This window comes from Kuraishia capsulata, genomic scaffold (genome assembly GCF_000576695.1).
Source record: "Kuraishia capsulata CBS 1993 genomic scaffold, Kuraishia_capsulata_scaffold_4, whole genome shotgun sequence".
NCBI classification, from domain to species: Eukaryota; Fungi; Ascomycota; class Pichiomycetes; order Pichiales; family Pichiaceae; genus Kuraishia; species Kuraishia capsulata.
The window spans coordinates 1,619,523-1,639,918 of record NW_019172953.1 but is presented as its reverse complement, the minus strand read 5'-3'; the positions used below and the strand labels follow the sequence as shown (position 1 = coordinate 1,639,918).

General features: G+C 43.1%; 12 protein-coding genes across 12 annotated transcripts; 7 read left to right on the top strand and 5 right to left on the bottom strand.

The window, feature by feature from the left end:
- Positions 1 to 782: 782 nt before the first annotated feature.
- On the bottom strand, positions 783 to 2,363 carry KUCA_T00003997001 (uncharacterized protein; the record flags this gene model as incomplete). The annotated part of the gene is made up of 1 exon (XM_022602469.1): positions 783 to 2,363. One exon carries the CDS (start codon positions 2,361 to 2,363, stop codon positions 783 to 785), a length of 1,581 nt encoding a protein of 526 aa, XP_022460009.1.
- A 755-nt stretch (positions 2,364 to 3,118) lies between these two features.
- Positions 3,119 to 4,933, bottom strand: KUCA_T00003996001 (uncharacterized protein; the record flags this gene model as incomplete). The annotated part of the gene is made up of 1 exon (XM_022602468.1): positions 3,119 to 4,933. One exon carries the CDS (start codon positions 4,931 to 4,933, stop codon positions 3,119 to 3,121), a length of 1,815 nt encoding a protein of 604 aa, XP_022460008.1.
- Positions 4,934 to 6,021: 1,088 nt separating this feature from the next.
- KUCA_T00003995001 (uncharacterized protein) lies at positions 6,022 to 6,282 on the bottom strand (the record flags this gene model as incomplete). The annotated part of the gene is made up of 1 exon (XM_022602467.1): positions 6,022 to 6,282. One exon carries the CDS (start codon positions 6,280 to 6,282, stop codon positions 6,022 to 6,024), a length of 261 nt encoding a protein of 86 aa, XP_022460007.1.
- Positions 6,283 to 7,172: 890 nt separating this feature from the next.
- KUCA_T00003994001 (uncharacterized protein) lies at positions 7,173 to 7,358 on the bottom strand (the record flags this gene model as incomplete). Its single annotated transcript, XM_022602466.1, has 1 exon — positions 7,173 to 7,358. One exon carries the CDS (start codon positions 7,356 to 7,358, stop codon positions 7,173 to 7,175), a length of 186 nt encoding a protein of 61 aa, XP_022460006.1.
- Positions 7,359 to 7,705: 347 nt separating this feature from the next.
- Positions 7,706 to 7,831, top strand: KUCA_T00003993001 (uncharacterized protein; the record flags this gene model as incomplete). The annotated part of the gene is made up of 1 exon (XM_022602465.1): positions 7,706 to 7,831. The coding sequence occupies one exon, from the start codon at positions 7,706 to 7,708 to the stop codon at positions 7,829 to 7,831; it is 126 nt and encodes a 41-aa protein (XP_022460005.1).
- Positions 7,832 to 7,872: 41 nt separating this feature from the next.
- On the top strand, positions 7,873 to 8,247 carry KUCA_T00003992001 (uncharacterized protein; the record flags this gene model as incomplete). Its single annotated transcript, XM_022602464.1, has 1 exon — positions 7,873 to 8,247. The coding sequence occupies one exon, from the start codon at positions 7,873 to 7,875 to the stop codon at positions 8,245 to 8,247; it is 375 nt and encodes a 124-aa protein (XP_022460004.1).
- An 11-nt stretch (positions 8,248 to 8,258) lies between these two features.
- Positions 8,259 to 8,951, top strand: KUCA_T00003991001 (uncharacterized protein; the record flags this gene model as incomplete). The annotated part of the gene is made up of 1 exon (XM_022602461.1): positions 8,259 to 8,951. One exon carries the CDS (start codon positions 8,259 to 8,261, stop codon positions 8,949 to 8,951), a length of 693 nt encoding a protein of 230 aa, XP_022460003.1.
- Positions 8,952 to 10,850: 1,899 nt separating this feature from the next.
- On the top strand, positions 10,851 to 12,092 carry KUCA_T00003990001 (uncharacterized protein; the record flags this gene model as incomplete). Its single annotated transcript, XM_022602460.1, has 1 exon — positions 10,851 to 12,092. The coding sequence occupies one exon, from the start codon at positions 10,851 to 10,853 to the stop codon at positions 12,090 to 12,092; it is 1,242 nt and encodes a 413-aa protein (XP_022460002.1).
- Positions 12,093 to 12,363: 271 nt separating this feature from the next.
- KUCA_T00003989001 (uncharacterized protein) lies at positions 12,364 to 14,454 on the bottom strand (the record flags this gene model as incomplete). The annotated part of the gene is made up of 1 exon (XM_022602459.1): positions 12,364 to 14,454. The coding sequence occupies one exon, from the start codon at positions 14,452 to 14,454 to the stop codon at positions 12,364 to 12,366; it is 2,091 nt and encodes a 696-aa protein (XP_022460001.1).
- Positions 14,455 to 14,922: 468 nt separating this feature from the next.
- KUCA_T00003988001 (uncharacterized protein) lies at positions 14,923 to 16,323 on the top strand (the record flags this gene model as incomplete). Its single annotated transcript, XM_022602458.1, has 1 exon — positions 14,923 to 16,323. The coding sequence occupies one exon, from the start codon at positions 14,923 to 14,925 to the stop codon at positions 16,321 to 16,323; it is 1,401 nt and encodes a 466-aa protein (XP_022460000.1).
- A 1,469-nt stretch (positions 16,324 to 17,792) lies between these two features.
- Positions 17,793 to 18,920, top strand: KUCA_T00003987001 (uncharacterized protein; the record flags this gene model as incomplete). Its single annotated transcript, XM_022602457.1, has 1 exon — positions 17,793 to 18,920. The coding sequence occupies one exon, from the start codon at positions 17,793 to 17,795 to the stop codon at positions 18,918 to 18,920; it is 1,128 nt and encodes a 375-aa protein (XP_022459999.1).
- Positions 18,921 to 19,289: 369 nt separating this feature from the next.
- Positions 19,290 to 20,336, top strand: KUCA_T00003986001 (uncharacterized protein; the record flags this gene model as incomplete). Its single annotated transcript, XM_022602456.1, has 1 exon — positions 19,290 to 20,336. One exon carries the CDS (start codon positions 19,290 to 19,292, stop codon positions 20,334 to 20,336), a length of 1,047 nt encoding a protein of 348 aa, XP_022459998.1.
- Positions 20,337 to 20,396: the final 60 nt, after the last annotated feature.

The following is a 20,396-nucleotide window of genomic DNA, read 5'->3' as shown; positions in this document are numbered from 1 at the left end:
CAAAAGTAACGTATTGGCCCCTGGCATTACCGATAACTGGTGTTTCGATGACTTCAGTCATGACGAATATATATATCAGGATATGACAAAGTCAACAATCCATCTGAGAGGATTGAACTGAAAAGGACGAGCAAGTTGTTCTTATATAGTTTTCGGAGGATCCCCTTGTCACTCGCTCGTAGTTGTCACTCGCTCGTAGCTGCCCTCAACCGTTTGGTCTGACCGTCTCTATCACTGCTTATCAGCTCTTTTGTCTTATCTATTCATCTGCCATTTAATGTCGTGCCCCTTTCTCCTCTGGACAACCTTAGTTAAATTCATAAAAATAATGATCTTAAACAGCTGCTTGGAATGCGAAACACGTTTGCTGACGGTGGTCCCTTGCCTAACAGGTTGTCTGCTGATTCCATCATCAGAAATGCTGATCCGAGACTTGAATTCTTCTGTAGCATTGGAACTATTATGGCTGTTTCTGAACTTTGGCAGACCTTCTAGGCATGCCGTGGCAATATCTCTGTTGATATTTCAAGACATTTTTTGTAACCGTATCTTGAAACATGCTAGTCCCATAGTGTTAAAACATTGTGAGGTTACTGATTGGGGGTCTTTCATTAAGGATAATGGCACAATTACTTCGGGTGACTTATTTTTTATAGATGTCGCAAAAAAACGGACGCCATTGAAAAAGCAAACACAATTTGGATTCCGTAGATAAGTTCTGATGTCAGAATTTGGTAAAAAAAACATTATATATAAAGCTATAAGGGTAATATCTCAGTCCTCTAGGTCTCTGATTCCTCAGTCTCCATGTCCTCAAAAACAACTATAGAAAAATTCTTTCTCGCATATAAATACCAGTTTGCCATAGTGAGGAGAAGGGTGATGCACAGCACAACAACGGTATAGTTCATACCATTTGCAGTAACTGGAACATACGATGGCACACACAACCACGCCGCACCGAAAAGGTACCAGACGCAACAGATAATGTTCATTGGTTTTCCCCATCTTCCCAGGTTGAACATTGGCTTCACACCTTTGCCATATCTGTCCTTCTTGAAACATAAGGCAGCAAAAGGAATAAGATACCCCAGATACATGGCAGAGACACAAGATCCACACACAGCATTCAAAGCTGCACTCGAACAAAAGTAAAGGAGTCCAATCACAGCCTCTGTAACGCTAACAAATACAATTGCCCATATAGGAGCGTTCAGTTTGGGGTCGACTGCTCCGAAAACTTTTTGACCATATGGAATGCTTCCAAAATCGGCAAATGCCATCAAAAGACGACTAGCAGAAGTTACAACTCCAACACTCGCAACCGCGAATCCAATAGATATGATCAATGCACAGGTAAGGGCCAAACCATCATTGCGAAGCGCGTCCACAAAGAGTTGGTAAAGGGGGATACCACCAATAGGGTCAAGGAGGTTGTCAGGATTCACGATACAGAAATTGTAAACCAAGATAGCAACCAGTCCCATAAAAAAGGAAGCAGTGTAACCGTATGAAATCACAATAGGAATGTTTTTTCTTGGATTTGGCGTTTCATCTGTCATGTGACAAGCACCATCAAAAAGGGTTAGAGAACCAGCGCATGGCAGAATACTGATGAAAAACACAACTCCTTTTGAGTCCCATCCTGTTAGATTGGTCACCTCAGTAAAAGCAAACGACGCCGTTTGTTTTGGATGAGCTCTTACCAGCAGAGACACCAGAATAAAAAGCAATCCGAGGTTGAAGATATAGTTCACAACCCTGGCGATAATAGGGATGAACCTTGTGCCCCAAACGTTGACCACGGCTGACAACACGGTATTGGCCAAGAAAACCAGGTAGTAGTGGAACACTTTCGACTCATAGCCTGGGTTTTGCATATAGGCCATACCGATAATAAGGTCAGCAATAAAGAAACTAGTCGCAGTAGCTGCAAAAATCCAACAAGCACACGTAAGAATACCACTGGTATAAGCGAGAAATCTTGCATACTTCTTTGGAGCAAATAGATAAGTCCAGTAAACCATAGCGGATGAATGAGGGTTAACAGAAGCCATTTCTGATATAGAATAGGCAATAAGCAAGCAGAAAAACCCGGTGAACAAGTATGAGTAGAAAAAGAACGGAGCTCCACCAACACCGATGACTGTTGAAAGGTAGGTTCCAAGAGTAAGTGGGGTAGCAATGGATGAATAAACAATTCCGACCACACTCCAGACATCAAAGTTTCTCTCTAGGCCTTCTTTGCCATGGAGCTCATCAATCCTAGCAATCTCACCTTCCTCAGTATCAACAATTTGGACCCGGGTGCTGGCTTTGAGGTCCTTTTCTTGGAGAACGGAGCCATCATTTGAGGACGACATTAAACGTGTATTGAAGTGTGAAGGTTATAACATCATAATAATGCATTTTGATCAGTTGGCCTCACAACCCTGTATTAATATAATAAATCAGTTTGAATGTAGCCGTATAAAGAGACCCGCGTTTTGCATCAGCAGCTCGAGATAAGAACAAAATACTTGGTTACCGCACATAATTTCGCTATCGATTACTCACTTTTCTCTTAGATACTGCTAGATGATAAGCACCAAATTATTTGGTAGCACACACATGTTCGCTATCGATTGCCCAGTTTCATCTGAGGCACTGGATTGTGAGATAAGAATCATTATCAGTGATTAAATTGGGATCTGATGAACCAATTGTCAGCCATCTCTTGACAAGCATTTGAGTCAAACTGAGAGGTCAAATCTCCCAACAATAATCGTCGGGATGGTAATCAATTGTTGATACAGTGACAACGCATGCACGGTTTGCTAAAACTTTCGTTGCACAGCATTTGTGCCTGTATCATCTAGTGGAAGCTGATGGGAAAGAGTCGATGAGAAAAATAGGCTTCGTATTGAGAGAGACAAACTTGGGAACGAAGGTAAAGAAAATCAAAACCACAGTATTCAGATAAGAACTTTATTTCAATTTTCATCAGTTTAGACCCTCAAACCTCTTTTCAAAAGAACTGATTACATATGATTCATGGTCAGATTATGAGCGACCTCAGCTGATCATGACTGATCAAAAGCCAGTTCGCTGGGATATACACCTGAAGCTTTGGAATCCTTCAAGCCAAAAACAATGACGAGTCGACTTCCCGTATAACAGACAACCAGCTAACCTGATCACCATTTTCTCTTCTATCCCAAACCGTCTTTATGACGCGAATACCCCGCTTCACTGTGTCCACGCAGTACTGCTCAACTATATTGAGCCATTCTGTAACTCTTGCTTGAGAACTGAGAGAGGTTGCCTCGCAACAAATAATAAAAACTGGCCAAAACAACCCGAGTCCCGGGAACTTCTTTGAGATGTCTTGGTATATTTCCATGTGGTCAATTCCAGAGCTCACCAGATCTTGCAGGTTGTGCGCATCTTGCATCTTCACTTCCCTAAAGAACAGCAAGCTAATGGCAGTGTAGAATATAAAAGACTGGTGGTGTACTATCAACGAGTTCAGAGAGTCGAGGCTGGCATTGAATGCTGGAGGCTCACAGTTTATCAGCTCCTGCTGAATTTCAGAGACTTCTTGTTCTTGTCTCTCCGCTGCGTTCGCGAACTGAAGATATTTAACTATGCGTGTCAAACACTTCATCATACCTGGCGTGACTCCTGAGTTGCGATACACAAGTGATTCCGTCATGTTGTCTTCTGGAAACCTCATGAACTCCAAATCCTGCACTGTTAGGTTCTTATTGCAAACATCATCACTGAGCAGATACAATGTGCTCTGCAGGTACGACAGTCTCGTCATTTGAGAGAAAAATAGCAATGCACTGGATAATCCTTCCGGGTCGCCTTGTCCTGAGATTAAGATGCCACCATCCGAATCGCTGATGGTTTTCAGAGCCGATACAGCACCTCTCAAATGTATCTGCCACTCATCTGAGCTATTGAAAGCATCAGATACCAACAGAAAATATATGGACCCAACCAAGAAAATCAATTCTTCAGTAGTGCAAAGTTCTTTCCACGAGTATTTGTCAGAGACGAAACCGAGAGCCCTGATTTTGTGAAACTTGGCGTACTCGCGGAAGTTGGTCCCTTGGTACTCAGGGGCTATAAAATTCTGATCAGCACTGGTAGATAGAAAACCTGAACAAATTGCACAGAGAGTATGGAAGATCCCCCTCTGAATATCAGCAGGATGTGGTTTGTCAAGTGCTTCCTTCAACAGCAAATTATTTGGATTCACCTCAGTTTCGTCCACCGGTGTAAGAGACTTGCTGAAATAACGGTCCCAGAAACAAAGCAGAGCAATTTCGATTTCCAAATTTGGGCGTACACCCACAAAAGAGGTCTGTTCCAGTCTTTCTCGTATTTTGCCAGCAGTTCCCATTGCGATTACTTCAGAAGAGGGATCCACCAAAGCATTTCCAATTTCCACCTTGCTAGAAACACTGAAAACAGTGAACGGACCATAGCCGAACTCCTTACTAGTCTCCAGATTTTTGGAAGTAAGAAACCCCGAAGCAGTTTCAATCCTATCCAATGAGTTCTCAACCTGTATATCGTCCAGTAGTTGGTTCTCCTTCCACTCATACAGCATGAGACTTCGGGTTTTCTGATATCTGCGTTCAGATAAAGGCGCGTCATTGTTACCCCAGCATAGTTTCACCATGTAACCCTCACACTTGACCCTGTGGATTACGCAGTTCTTGCATCCAGGTCTGCTTTCATCGCATCGAACTCCACGCTTTCTACAAGTCCAGCAACCCGTAAACCTCTTTGTTCTCCTGGTGGAAGTTCCATATGTCTTAGACATGAATACTTGTTTCGGTACTGGTTTCAAAAAGCGAGGTCCATTACGAATAATGAGGATGTCATTCTTCACCTTTTTGAAGTTGGTCGCGCCGATTGGGTTCACGTGAGATATGTGCATTCCCTAAATCTCGTTATCAGTTGCCATTTGAACATCGATTGCAGCTACTTGCTTATCTTCCAATCATTCCAATCCCAGAGCCCCAGAAACTTTGAACGTGAAATGAATGTATGGTGGAACTATTATGGGATTCTGCAATGGATCTCCCATGGTTTTGACGACTCTTATTCAAGATAGTACGTTTACCCTTGATTTGCAAGATCAGCCGAAACTGCTTTTATTAGTTCTGCTGCTCCTAAAAGCACGGTTAACATAATTAATATTTGATTTCAAATATAAACCATACTAGAAAATGCCGTTTACAATCAAATCGACCATTATCAATCCTCAACGAGGTAAACTCCTTGAAGTGCGTAAACTCGTAATCAGCCTTGGGGAGCAATATCTTGATGGGGTCTGCATTTTCGTGCCATCCACAGAAAGGCTGACTGGTTTGCAAACCGGGAGCAGCAAGGGCTGGAATGGATAACGACTTGAAGTACTCAATTGGGGTTCCAGGAAGATATTCTTCTCTTGTCTGAGAGTACCCTGTGTCATAAACAGAAAAGTGACAATCCTCGGTTCATCTTTGATGGTGTTTGCACTACCTCCGTGATAACAGGAAGCCAGCATAAAAAACAATCGCCTTTTTCTAGTTCAGCATAAAAAATCGTCCTCTTCATTTGAAGAAAGATAATGATCCCACAAGTGAGAGCCAGGGATAAATCTGGTGGCACCATTTGCCTTGTTGGTCCTTCTCACTGCCACTGCGGTACCAACAGCAGTCTCTGTTCCAAATAAGTATTTCTCCCGATATGGTCGTACACTGTGATGCAAATAATCGTCTCTGTGCAAGGGCTGGTCCTTAGAGCCAGGTCTAATTGAAAAAGTGATACATTAGTTGTGTTGAGCCGTGGAAAAGCCGGTAATCGCTTCCTCTCCAATTCTGAAAACGTTCTCTTTACCCAAGAACCTATTGGAAACTGCTAAATTCAGAGGGTGGATGAACATCTTCTCAGCAGCAATTCTGAGCCTCAAACAGGTTCCACTCGCACGACGCGTAGTGGGAGAGATGAAACTACTTGCATCTCCTGAATTTGAGAACGAATTTAAACGGGGAGAGATGTCTTTAAGAATTTGGTCGCAGTCTTCCTCCAGGAGATAGTTTCTAACAATACACCCACTGTAGAGTTTGAGTATCTCCTCAATCTTCTCGGGGTTGCTGGCTCGGAAACAATCAAATCTTCTTTATTCAACTTCAAGACCCTAGTGTCGCCACTATTAGGAAGTTTGATGATTGGTCTTCCATCCTCGGTCACTTTATTCAAGTGTTGGATGTTGAACACTGATGAGGTAATAATTTTGGTCATGATTGGGGCTTAAATTCCTATTCTATTTTCCCTTCATTTGAGAAACGCGGAAGCAGTCGAGGATCATTCTTGAGCTTAAATAGTGCCGAACGGCATCCTTGAACTTTTTGATAACAAGTTCGGAAATCTCAAGAGAGGTTGAATAGATAGTGCGCAATTTCTAGCTACAAATGCCCGGAGATCCTGCATACCCTTCAAACAGGCGCCATTTGCCGCAGTGAGGCTTTCAAAAGCTCGTTCAACCCCCGTTTTTTTGGAAGAGCCTACAGGTCGTGTCCCATCTTATCTCTATCGTTATCTCTTGATAAGGACTAGAGATCTCCCTTAGATTAGCGATAACGAAAAGAAACGTGGTAGAGCATTGTATGCGTTGTTGTTGTTGTTGTGTAAAACCTATATGAATCGCAACAATTATTTTCAGTCAAGTTCTGACATACTAATATCGATAGCTAAATACATCTTCATAGGCTTCATGCAGTTTCATGAATAGACTCGGTTTGAAGTATCCAAATTAAGAATCTTGGCCACAGTCACAATAGGCTTGTAAACAACGATTAGAATCCTTTGCAGTTTTGACACTATCATGAGCATAGTTTGTCATATATCAAGTTCTCGCAATGATTGGAAATCTGGGAGTGTTGCACTCGAAAGGGGCGGGGTGCAGAATACAAACACTATATTTTTTACTCTTTGTGCAATTCTTCAAAATTTAACCTATAAAATGAAAGTCCTGAATCAAGGTTTAATTTGTTACGGGCATTGTGAATCTCAATAACTCAACTACAGCAATCCAAAGTATGTTGAGCAGCTGTTCCAAACCACACACACATAATCTTCTGCCCCGTGTTCACCTCATCCGAATTGTAAAAAAATGGCATCAAGTATCCCAGTCAAAATCCCACCAAATTGTTCACGTTGCTAGCCACCGCCACAGTTTTTGGCACCAATCTTGAGGATGGGATTTCCACCGTAATAGCATAGGCGTTGGCTCCAACAGTGAATTGGTAAACAAATGACCACAAACACACAAAAACCACTAGAACATAACCGGCGGTAGTCGAAGATGCCAAAGACATGCTCGCTGTGAGAAAATAGCACACACACAAGAAAAACACTCCGTAGACAAACAACTTCCTTCTAGGAACCTTCTCCAAAATAATATACGACAGGAGTCCACCCACGGCAATCGTCGTAACCCCCACGGTTTTTTTATTGGAAGATGAATTCCGGCGTTTTCAAAGAAAAAGTTGATATGAGAAAGAACCAAAGATAACCCCACCCATTGTTGTCCTGTAATCACAGCCGTCACTATAAAAGTTCTCTAGAATTGAATTCCCTCGTCTGTGAGCGTTTCAATCTGGCGTTCGTTGATAACATCTCGACCTGGTGTGATGAACACGGGATCTCACTTGCAAGCCACATGATGCATGAGGAAGACCTTTTGACTCAGACTGAGGCACTAGGGGAGGCAATGAGATCGTATAGAGCTTTTCGTCTTCCGGGTATTGACATGCTTCAGGACAAACACGAGTACCACACTGCTAAGTAGGCTCGATCAGTGAGTCATCAATATGGCAGAGAGGGTGTTTTATGCGAGGCTTATGGTGTGACTACACGTTCCAGAGCCACAAGTCTCAGGGTCGCAAGTCTCAGGGTCACAAGTCTCAGGGTGATTGGCTGGCTGCGCTGGGAGTGACCTTGAGAGCTCACCATCTTACATGGGTGTCAATGCGAGGTCCATCCAAGAGGGATTTCCCAGCCAGTGTTGGCTACCAATCTCCCTGGTATGAGGAGTATTCCCTGGTGGAGAGTCATTCTGCCAGGCTCAACACCGCCCTTACTTGTGGTAAGGCAGTTGTCAGAATTGGTGTTATTCATCCATTGAGAACTACTGATTGGCTTTTGGGCCATGTCAGACTTCTGACCCTGAAAGACAGGAACGCATGGACAACTTCAATCACTTGACCAAGTGGTTAATGTATAGCTTGCTTGATTTTGATTACATCGCAGAGTCATTATTGCATGATTTGAATGATTTGGACAAGATTGGTGATAAGTTCGAAGTGGGTTCCATGACCTACAATGTCATAGTCTTTCCTTCTGCAAAAAACCTGAAGAAGATCATTCACGACTATTTGCTGAATTCTTCATCCAATGGTGGTAAGGTGACTATCATGGGTGAAACTCCTTCTCTGGTTGACATCACTCCTGAGCCAGAACTTATCTCCAAACTTGTTGCAAAAAGTGAGTTTATTCCTTTCACTTATGAGGCCTTCCACGAGTCCTTGTTGCCTTTCAGAGAAAGTATTCTTGGGTTTGTTGATCCAAAGGATCCATTGTACTTGCTCTACACTCGTTACAAGGGGAGCATTCTATACAATCTGAGAGAGGAATCAGACGGATCCAGGTGGTTGTTCAAGTGCAACACCGACAAAGTTCAACAGAGACCTAACGCTTTGATCACTTTGAAGGGAACCTGGGATCTAACTGGATTGGACACTATCAATGGTGGCAAGTTTGCGAAATCTTCCAGAGCAGAGGCTATTCAAGTCACTGTTGGGCAAACGAGTTCTGAGCTTATTTTAGCAAAGCCTGTTGGGTTCACTTTGGAAGACCCCAACCCACTTTTGCTTGACAGAGCCTTTCACAAGTTGCCCGATGATACCTGATCAGAGAACGACAAGGAGCTTCGCAAACTTGAAACATTGTACGTGGAGAATATGGGATCCCAAAACAAGAAATCATCACCATCCAAGCATACTGTGTTGAGGATAAGAAGACCCTTCCCTCAAGACGTGTCTATTTGAGGATCGAATTTGATTCAGAAACTGATGTGGCACATTCTCACCTTGCCACAAAGCACCATTCTTCGTCAAACTTCTCTTTTGATTCTAAACTGCAAGTCAAATTTGATGGAAAGGATGTGGAGGTCAAGGAAGATGACTTCTCTGTGATATCGCAAAAATCAGATTGCCGTTTTTCAAAGCTGGACACCATGTAAAAGATTATTCCATCATTTTCAACGATTTCAGTAGTTGGAATGGTTGTATACTTTGGGCAACTTCGGTGTCAAACTGACGGGTAGATTTGCTACCATTCTCGGTTTGCCAAAAACCCTGCCTGTTGGTGATTATGCTTTGCGAAGTATTCCTTTCCACGGAGGAAGCTTGACATACAACTTTCCCGTGGCAGACTCGAAGATTCCAGAAGGCAAAAAGCACTTTTTGAGAGTCGCCGAGTTCAAAGGACCAGTTGTTGAAGTTTCCCTGCACGATAAACGTGTTGGCGTGATTGCGTTTGACCCATTCAAAACCGAATTACCAGATTCGTCCAAAGACTCCAAAACCTTGCAAATAAAGGTTTACGGAGACCGTGATAATACCTTTGGTTCGTTGCACAACAACAACCCACCATATCCATTGTGTTGGCCAGGAGCATGGAACGAAATTGGAAATCGGTGGACCTATATATATAGACTTGGTCAAAAGGTATTGGCGAACCATCCACAGATCATTGGCGTTTGAGGAGAAAAAGTGAACAGAGCCACGGAGCTTTGTACACTGTTGCAACTAATAAGAGCAGTTCAAAAAGTTTTTAGATGTACTTGAAGAAAAGTTCAAGAGTGTCGGAGAGTGTGATCTGTTGAACCAGCGGAAAATGCTTCCTTGTTTTTTTTTTTTTTAGATCACCAGCAAAATTAATAGAGGTCCAATTCATTGCTGTGACTACGACTATCTCCCCTAAGCAGAGCAAGTTCTAGAGCGAATCATCTGATAACTCTTTCAGCCTGACCTTACCCACTTGTACACACTGCTCATCCCTCGGCACTCTCGGAAATTAAGATGGCGCTATTATATGAAAGAGGAACTATCTGCGCATCTTTTAGCTGACTTTGTGCGCAGTATCAATAAGACCCTGTGCCATGCAGGTCTGAGGAAACTTTATCCACGTATCCTGTCATTCTAAGAACCGATTCCTGTTGGTCCACGCCCTTTCTTGCATGATGTCTCTGTAGCTGTTTTCAGTTGAAAAAGCCCAGAATTGCCTGTAGTAAGAATCGCCAACAAATAGAATCTCAGTGACCGCCGCTTGGAGCTCTAGATAGGTTAAAACTATCCGACACATGCAAGTGGCCTAGCCAGACTTTCGTGTGCGATCACACAGTTGCTTTTTTTACCCTCTTCAAACCCCAAGCCAGCTAGAGGTTACCATTCAAAGGCGATATGACGTGATCATCACTCAAGGGAAGAGAATATCATGCTGAATATTTTTGATCAGTTCTCGGTTATTCACACATGTCATCGCCATAGATATGAGGTATGTAATTTATTTTGCCGGGTGCCTACGTAATGTGGCTGTGGCTCGATGGGTTAGCGGGAACGGAATAAAATCCGTTTCCGTAAGCTCATGCATGATTTAGGTGATAACGGTACAAAGTTGGTGCACAGTGCTGGCCACAAAATGGTGTGAATGAGATGATTGAAAAAAAGCAGGGATATATAGATCCCAGCATTTCGCTCGGATTCAGTTTCCTTTGAATTTAATTTTTAAGAATCAAGATTTGTTCAATGTCGTCCGGAGAGCCATTGATCATTGCAGTTATAGGTGGTGGTGTAGCTGGGCTCACGCTAGCATTGGCAGCACACCAACGCGGAGTTCGGGTCGATGTTTTTGAAAGAAATGCTGAAATCACGGAGGTGGGAGCAGGTTTAGCTCTGGGTGCAAATGCGGTGAGAATCATCGAGAGTCTAGGAATCAAAGACGAGTTCCGGGCAATCTCATCTCTTTCCACCAACCAGGTTCAAAACATTTATCGGAGGTACAACACCTCCGAAGAGTATCATCGTGGATTATACTCTAATCCCGATGATCATTCTGCGTACCATCACAGGGCTGATTTTGTCAAACTTCTAGCCTCTGCTATTCCCTCTGACCAGATTCACCTGAACAAGAAGTTTAAGTCTGCAAACCAAAGCCAGGACAAAGTGACTGTGGCTTTTGAGGACGGTAGTGAATTTGAGGCAGACATTCTTGTTGGAGCAGATGGTATCCATTCTAAAGTTCGCAAGTACTTTTTCCGTGATGACAACCCTGTCAATTCTTATCAGGTCATGTACCGCGAAGTCATCGACATCAAAGATTTGAAAGGTCCTTTTGAGAATGATTTGTCCCAGACCACAATTTGGCCTGCTCCGGGGAAACGTCATGTTGTGACATTCCCCATTGACCAAGGAAGAAGGTTTGCGGCTGCTGCGATTGTTCCGGTCTCCGAGGACAAGAAGGCAGAAGAATCATGGCTTTTAGATGGAAACGTTTCAGATCTACTTGAAATTCTTGATGATTACCACGAGGATGTTAAAAACATTTTCCGGTCATTCAAGAAAATAAAAATCTATGGCTTGTATGACAGGGAAAAGCTTGATACATGGGTTGACGGCAACGTTTTGCTGATAGGCGATGCCGCTCACCCCGGCCTACCACACCAGGGTGCTAATGCAGGGCAAGCTATTGAGGACGCGTATGCGCTTGCAATTACATTAAAGTATTCTGAAGTTGATGACGACAGAAGAAAAAACTTAAACAAATGGCTGAAGGTTTTTGAAAGAGCAAGAAAAGATCATGCAGAAGGTGTTGCCCTCACTTCAAGAAGAATGGGACATGTTTTCAATGAGCTTGTGGACAACGAAAAGGCCGTGAAGATTATTAAGGATAATTTCCGCTGGATTTTCAACAGTGATCCATCAACTGAAGTTCAAAAGGCTGTTTTTGAGTATTTTGGCTATGAGCTGGCTTTCAAGCTGATAGAATAGATTGCTTAGTTTTTAGTGAATCTTCTAGTGAATCTTCATGTTATTTCAGGTCTGTAGCGAAGAACTATTCACCAATATTATCCTTTCCTACGTTCTTGTTCTTCTATCAGAAATTCAAATAAAAACTTGTCATCCTTGATATTCACAGACCACCTGATTCTGCGTTAAACCCCCAGCTGGTTATCCTCCATGAACAGAAGTTCCTTCGACGCTGTTCATCAGTAAACTAGTGTGATAAAACTACTGAAATGTACAGAACACATCACTCGATTTATCCCAGCAACTTTTCCTTACATAACTCGTATTCTCTCAGGACAAAAGGCGAATGCAGTGTAAAAGGCTGGATCTTCAACAAGCAGTCAACAAATGTGGATCTCTCCATATTTAAGAAAGAAAACCGATCTTTGCGATGTTTCTCCAGCTCAGTTCTGGGGTTTCTGGTAGATTCTTCGCGGTAGCTAGCAATATACCTGAATTTCTCAATCAGCATTAACACCTGCATAGCCTCGTGACATATAAGTGGAGTTAGATCTGAGATAGAGAGTTGAAGGAAATCATTGACGTAATGCGACATTGATGTCATGCAATTCTCCAATATCCCTGCAATTTTCAAACTTGAGAAGCAAAGATTGGCCTGGTGAAAGTACTTGATTTTCATTAACAGTAGCCTTGCCACCGATATGACCGAAAGGTGATAGTTCAACCTGACAAGCAGAAGTTCCAAATTGCATTCAGAGTTGGACTTAATTGCACTCCTAGGATGATAGTCGTTCCACTGGAGCTCAAGAGGCAATGAACATCTCCAAATCTGCAATGAATCACTGTAATTCTCTATTTGCTCAAGTACCTCATCGAATGAGCTGGAATTGACACTTGGGATAATAGCGGTTGCCCTTCCCCTAATATTCGTTAAGCTCACAATGGACATAAAGCAGAAAGCATAAATGGAATCCTTGTCTCGAAACAGGTTCTGTCTGCAGCCTTTGGGAGTGTTCACTTTTTCCTGCAACTCTGCCAATCGAGAGATTTTCAAATTGAACACTCCTGCAATTTCTCGTTCCAGATGTAATATAATCCAGAAATATCGAAGCAATGCCTCGGAAAGGGCATTGTTAGACTTAAGCATTTCTGGTTCGACCTGAATGTAGTAGGTAAGCACATCAAATAAGGCGTCAGATGCAAGTCTTAATTCCTTCCAATGATTCGAAATATTGCAAATCTTAAGATAATAGATGGAAGATAGTAGTCGCACCGCGACCACGTTAACACTTGGCTTGCTCACTGATATTAGTTTCTCCCTTATACCCAGCACCATCCAAAAGTATTCCCATCCAGGGGGAATGTTTTCGATTTTGGCAACTTGCTTATCTTGGTACTCGGAGGAATACCAAAACTCATGGAACTTGTTAATTTTCTGTTCTCCTAACGTTCCTACTCTCTCATTTGCTGCATTCGGGTTGACTGCCGAGCCTACAGCCAAGATTAACAGAAAAATACAACTAGGAAAACTTGTCGTCAAGCCTTCACTGGTGACTTGGGAGTGAATCCTTGAGATGAAATCGTCACAAAGTGCAGGATATCTGGGATATATATGGTCCAGATAAGATTGAATGTTGTTATCAACTGTCTTTTTGGGGAAATGCATTACAGTTGGGAGCTTTGAAGGGTCAAATCTGTCGGCCAGCGAAAATTCGTCCTCAGTCATCAGTTCCAGCGATTTTTCACTCATTGATGGAGTCGTTTTGAATATACCAACGCAGCAAGATTTGGATCCTAGTGCTGCATCGGTGTTGTCGGATAACCCTTCGGCTTTTAGCCAGTTATCAATCAACACGTTCGCTTGATCGAAGTCAGTAGTTGGTATTAAGTAAGATTCATGAGATGAATCGGTGAGGAGACTTTCTGACACACTCGGACTAAGCACGTTTTCCACTTCATTGATGCCATTTTTGTTCTCACCAATGATTGAGTCGCTCTTTTCCCTATGGGTTTCCAAGTCTTCCAGAAGTGACAAAATCTGGTGTTCTTTGAAAATAGAATTCTCAAGACGTTCTTTTCCAAGTTCATTACTTTCTTTCCCGGGCGGTATAATTGCCGCTGTCCTTTCCTCCTCGACGTCAGACTGGTTATGGCGAAAGCGTTTACCCTGCGATATTGCAGCATCGATCTTTGAATCGAGCTTTTCGACCTTATGAAATAACTCAGTCAATGTCCGTTCCAGCTTGGTAGGCAGGACTTCTTTGTAGATGCACTTGTATCCACGCTTTTCGCAATGAGAGCACGAGGGGGCCTTCTCATCGCACTTTATTTTTCGTGACCGACAAAAGTCACAAGCATTTGATGCTCGATGAAGTTGGCTCATTCCTGAACGCACCAACTTCAGCGCTCTCAGATATTCATTCCTCGGGGGAAACAAACTCTGCTCAATAGTTTTCTCAATAGTTATGAAAACATTTTTTGTGTGGTGAAATGTTTCATTTTCATGAACACATTTGCTGTAAAAGCCATAGGATGACGAATGTTACTCATTTGCATTGCATACCCAAGCGGGAGTTCCGTAATGAGCCCTGCATGTGCACAGCCCTAGGTATTGCTTAGAGGTGTGGATGCATTATATAGCGGAAACTCTCCCGCTCCCGATAAATGTGGCTTTTTTTGCTCCCCCAAACCACAAATATTAATATTGGGTTCATATTGTTAGATGCTCTTTGACCAGATTTACGAAAAAACAAAGAGTATAAATAAAAGGTGGGTCCTTTGACTCTTTGTTTGCTATTCGGACATGATTATTTTCGAGTAGAGAGCTTTTTAGTTAGTTCCAGATCACAAAATGTCCGAGACAGAAGAGAAGAAACCGAGAAGCTACGAAGAAATCTTGAGGTTTGGAGCTTTACCAGAAAAGCTAAGGACTCCTATTTTTGCGGCCTTTTGCGTTGGTATGACGGCGTTCGCCTGTCCTGGTATCTTCGGAGCGTTGAACGGTTTGGGAGCAGGAGGAGGAGCCGATGCTTCGACCAGTAACATTGCCAACGCCATAACTTTTGGAACCATAGCTGTCGGTGGTTTTTTAACAGGAAGCATTACCAACCAAATTGGAGTCAAACAGGCCTTAATCATTGGAGCTTCGTTCTATTCACCTTATGCGGCAGCCATGTACGTCACGAACTACCACCCTACAAACAAATGGTTCATGCCATTTGCTGCATTCCTACTAGGGTGTTCAGCTGCGTTCTTATGGATTACTTCTGCAGCCATTCTTCTTGGATATGCTGAACACCACAATAAGGGCAAGGCAATGTCTATGAAGATCTCTTTGCAACACTTGGGAGCATCGATTGGTGGTATGATTGCGCTGGGTATGAACCACGAAAAGACATCTTCGAGAGTCATAACGAGGGCCACATACCTTGTGCTTACATTTGTGATGCTTGTTGGTATCCCATTTGCATTCCTGCTTCCCACTCCAAAGCAAATCAGAAGATCCGACGGTTCAGCTGTTGTGCTTGAAAAACAACCATCTCTGTGGAAAGAGTTCGGGGTCTTGATCAAGCTTCTAAAGACGTGGGAAGTAATTACGTTACTTCCAATATTGATGTACAACCAATGGTATTTGTCTTATCAGTGGACTTTCAATGCTTCCTACTTTACAGTCAGAGGAAGAGCATTAAACTCGTTTCTGTTCTATGTTTTTGGAATGATTGGTTCTTGGCTTACCGGTCTGTTTCTGGACGGCAGTTTTCGCGGAAGAAAATCAAAAGCTAGGGCTGCTTTTGTGGCTGTTAATTTTTTCGCAGCCTCTTCATGGATCCTTGCGATTGTAATTGCAAAGAAGTGGGAGAACAAGACGGAGTTGTATGACTGGGGTACTGGTGGCTACGGTCTGGGTTGCTTCATGTTCTGCCTCTGGGGATTTATGGACGCGGGCGTTAACACATTACTGTATTGGGTTGTTGGTGGGTTGAGTGATAACGTCAACCAGCTGTCGATTCTTTCTGGAGTCATTAATGGAGTTGGATCCCTAGGGTCAGCCATGGCGTTTGTGATGTCTGCAAAAAATGTATCGCTTGTTGCCCAGTGTGCAGTGAATGTGGGTTTATACTTTTTCGGCGTTCCATTTTTTGGCGTTGTCACATGGCATGTCAAGGACGATAAGGCACTTTTCGATGATTCTGCTGACAGCAACTCAGAAGATTTTGACAAGATTGTTGAATCGGTTGAAGAGAAAGCTTAATCGATATTAATTTTTGTTTGCCGGTGACATGAGAGCTATACTTTGCCAAGATACGGTGACTTTTTTGGAGATAATGATGCACTATTCACAGAGGTGAAAGCTCCTTGCCAATCGGCTCTACGTAAATATGGTATTGAAATTTTTGGATTTATTGAGCATATAATTATAACTGAGAAAGAGAGGCCAATCGTGTGGAACAACGACTAGTCGTAGCACATCGACGCAAAAAACACGTGCAGTTTACGGTGCGGCTCGAGGTACCATAAAAATATGCAGCAGTAATCAATATATCTCTAGGTTGGCTTTACCCACCAGTTTGCAGTGAAGTGTTGATCGCCAAAATATTCAAGCGTGAAAATAATTCAAAAGGCTTTGGCTTGAACTGGCACTTGCTGCAATTTTTTGCTGAAAACGATCGTTCTGTGAGCGCAATATTCGAGAACGTCAAAAAAACAAAACCTCCGTTGCGTGGATCTTGAGCTGCGGATAGAACATTTCGTTAACAAGTTTATGGGCAGATATCATTTTGACAGTGTTTGTATTACAACACTTAAGGAGCCGTCTTGCTGAAGTAACGACTAAGCCCAGGGTAAGTTTACCTTTGTGCAGAGTTACCCTCCTACTCTTCATTTGGGTAAATGAGGCGCATGCTTTCTCTGGACTCCACGCTGTCCCTGAGAAACTCAAGAATTCGATTAAGACGTATTGCACTTTATCTGGTAAGCGTAAATCAAAATCGAGGCGGCCAATGATGCAAAGTTTCTACCCTGGAAGAATGTAGATGAATGCAAATGCGCCAGTCTCTTCCGAGTTGCCGCTGCATCGCGGCTTTGCCCTAAGGCTGCCATATGACCAACGGCATCTTCTGCGCCAACAGATGATGGGCTCTTGCTGAAATACATACCCTATAATTCAAATTGAAGAAACTTCTTATGCCGACTTTTGTTTTAACTTGAAATATGACCACACTTATCTCTTATTGCAGTACGTCCCAATTTTTTTCATGAAAGATCTCGAGTAACAAGGCGGGAAGTTCGTTATTTTGTGTCGGAGGCTTCACAGAATTTCAACCTGAGATTTGATTTCCGTTTTTGGACCTTCTTCAAAGCGCCGAAACTCAATTCCGTTCAATTGACGGCATTTTGATGCGTCTGTCGGAGCCAAGCGGGCAGCCGTTAGGCCAGATATGAACCCTGGCCACACTGCAGCCAATTAACTTGCCTGTCGGTTATCTCCTGCAAAAACATATTATTTGATTTTCCTAACAGATTGGTCTTTATCTGCAGCCAAGAATCGCCGGTTTGGGTATAATTGATTCCCAACTAGGACATACTGCAAAGTAGGCAGATTGCAAAATATGCGACGGCAGTTTTTTCACCTTATAAACTCAGTGAATATCCACAATGACCTGAAATTGTTTTGATTACGACGCTAGAAATAAGTTACCACCTCTTGATACCCAAATAAATATGGCTAGGTTCACTTCACTTTTGGCAGCTCTGGCCACTTTGGCTACTTCTGTGACTTCGAAAAAGGTGTTTATCGAGAATGACGGCTTGGCTGCTTTGCAGCTCTTGATTCCTCTTTACGCAGGCTACGATGTGGTTGGTCTCTCTATGAGTTTCGGCAGTGCCTCGAGCGTCGATGCCCTCGGAGTTGCTTACGATATCCTTTCCGAGTACAACTTGACTTCGTGTATTCCTCTATACTTGGGAGCGGAGCAACCACTGCTCCAAACCAATGACACCTTCCAGCTTCACAATACCCTCTTTGGAGCCCCAGTTTGGGAAGGTGCTTATGCATCCACTTATGAAGACTCTTATTCTTGGGAGGATCTCGAGTATGATGATGCTACCCCTGGAGCCATTGCTATGATCGAGGCCGTGAAGAAGTACAAAGATACCGATCCCGTAACCATTTACGCGGCAGGTATGATGACCACTGTTGCCCAAGCATTGAGTATCTATCCTCAGCTAGCCGAAGAAGCAGCCGGTTTGTATGTCATGGGTGGTTACATTGACAATCAGTACGCACAAGCCACCGGTTCTTCAATTGAGGTGGACATCAACACAGATATCAATTTGATCCAAGATCCAGAAGCAGCTCAAATTACTTTGACTGCTCCTTGGAAGAAGCTTGTCATTGGTGGTAATGTCACAAACTATCTGGTTCCTTCCCAGCCACTTTACGACCGTCTTATCCACAAAGCTGGTGGCTTGGACAAGATAGACGGCAGCGAATATTTCGCAGCTATCCAAGACATTGTATACTCGGGCAATTACTCCCAGAACAACGAGCAGCAAACTCTTCCCTTTTGGGATGAAGTTGTTTCTTCCTTCATGGTCTACCCAGACATCATCACTGATTCCATAGATGTTCAGTGCGCTGTGGACACCTCATTTTATTCGCCATTTTATGGTAATCTGAGAATCTGGGGAGAAGAGTTCGCTCCAACATCTGGTGTTAGAACAGGAAATGCGACTCTGATCAATTCTATCAAAGACGATGATTTCTATGATTTGATGGTCGATGTTTTGTTCACTAACTGGACCGACTACTGTGCAACCGGTTCGTTCGCTTCATTGGAAGGTTATTGAATAATTGCAAATAGATAAATGTCTTGCTCCGGACGACATAATACAATAGGCTGAACGAATTCTACCTAGCCCGGGAAAATAATCTTCGTGGTGATAATTATGTAATCCTTCAAGGCTGTCCGAGCTCGCTCGTTCGCTACTTCCCTTTTTGCATTTTGCAATCCAAAATTTGCAAAGATAAGCATACAATCTTCCTGATGAGACACTATCTTACTGAGTTTTCGATAGCATTATGCAGATAACTCGCTCATTATTTCCAAACATGCGTAATATTGAGAACGCAACCTACACTATATAAACGTAAACAATCTCCTCGACTGGCTTTCGCATTTTTTTGCACCAATCATTTTGAATTGACGAGCGCCCAAGATGACTGTCCCACCTCCCAAAGATCTTTCAGAAACCGCCCCAAGTTCCACGCTTTCAAACGTTGAACTCTCCGTAGACGGAGCCATTAAGACCGCAAGAATTATCAACCCAATCAAAGATGAGAGATCTTTGAAACCCTCAGTCGCTGATTTGACTGTTTCTGAGCCAGTTACTGCCGATAAGATTTCTGAGAAGCTCGAGATATACGGTGGAGCTATCGTGAAGAACTTTTTGTCTCATGAGATCACTGACAAAATCTGGAGTGATATCTCACCCCATTTCAAGAAAAGAACTTGGAATGGTGATTTCTTCCCGCAACAAACGACCAGAGTCACCTCTATTGTGACAAAGTCCAAAACTGTGTGTGAGGAATACATGTGCCATCCATTGTACATGGAAGTTGCGGCTCGTTTTGTTGGCAAGAAGAACACATTTATAATTGGACAGGACCTTACCACTGCATACTCCGAGCCACAGCACAATTCCTCTACTACTTTGAGCATTGGTCCAGGTGCGACAAATCAGCCCTTTCACCGTGATGATATCATCCACCACAATATCCGCAAATACCGTGAGAAGTATGAGTACGGCTATGAAACCGCTATTGCTTGCTGCCTAGCTCACAACAAAACCACCAAAGCCAATGGGGCCACCCGTTTCATTCCGGGATCTCATCTTTGGGACCACCAGCGTATTCCCCAAGAAGACGAGGTTGTCTACGCTGAGATGGAGAAGGGTGATGCTTTTTTTATGCTGGCTTCTTGTTTCCATGGAGGCAGCGCTAACACCACGAAGGACGAATACCGTAACCAGAGTTTCCTCTTCATGACTCAAGGTCATTTGAGGCCGGAGGAGAACATCTTCATTGAAACTCCTATGGAGTACTTTGAGACACTGTCAGTCCAGGCACTGAAATCCATTGGACTTGCCGCTAGTCAACCTTACTGTGGATGGTTCAGGGATTTGGAAGATCCTCTCCATGTAGTGAAGCCAGAAACTCTTACCGGTGATGATCAGTTTGAAAACACATTCAAAATAGTCGAATGATTTTTTTGAAGCAGTGTTCGTATTTAGTATTTGGCGCTTGCGATTCTACAACTTGTCTGC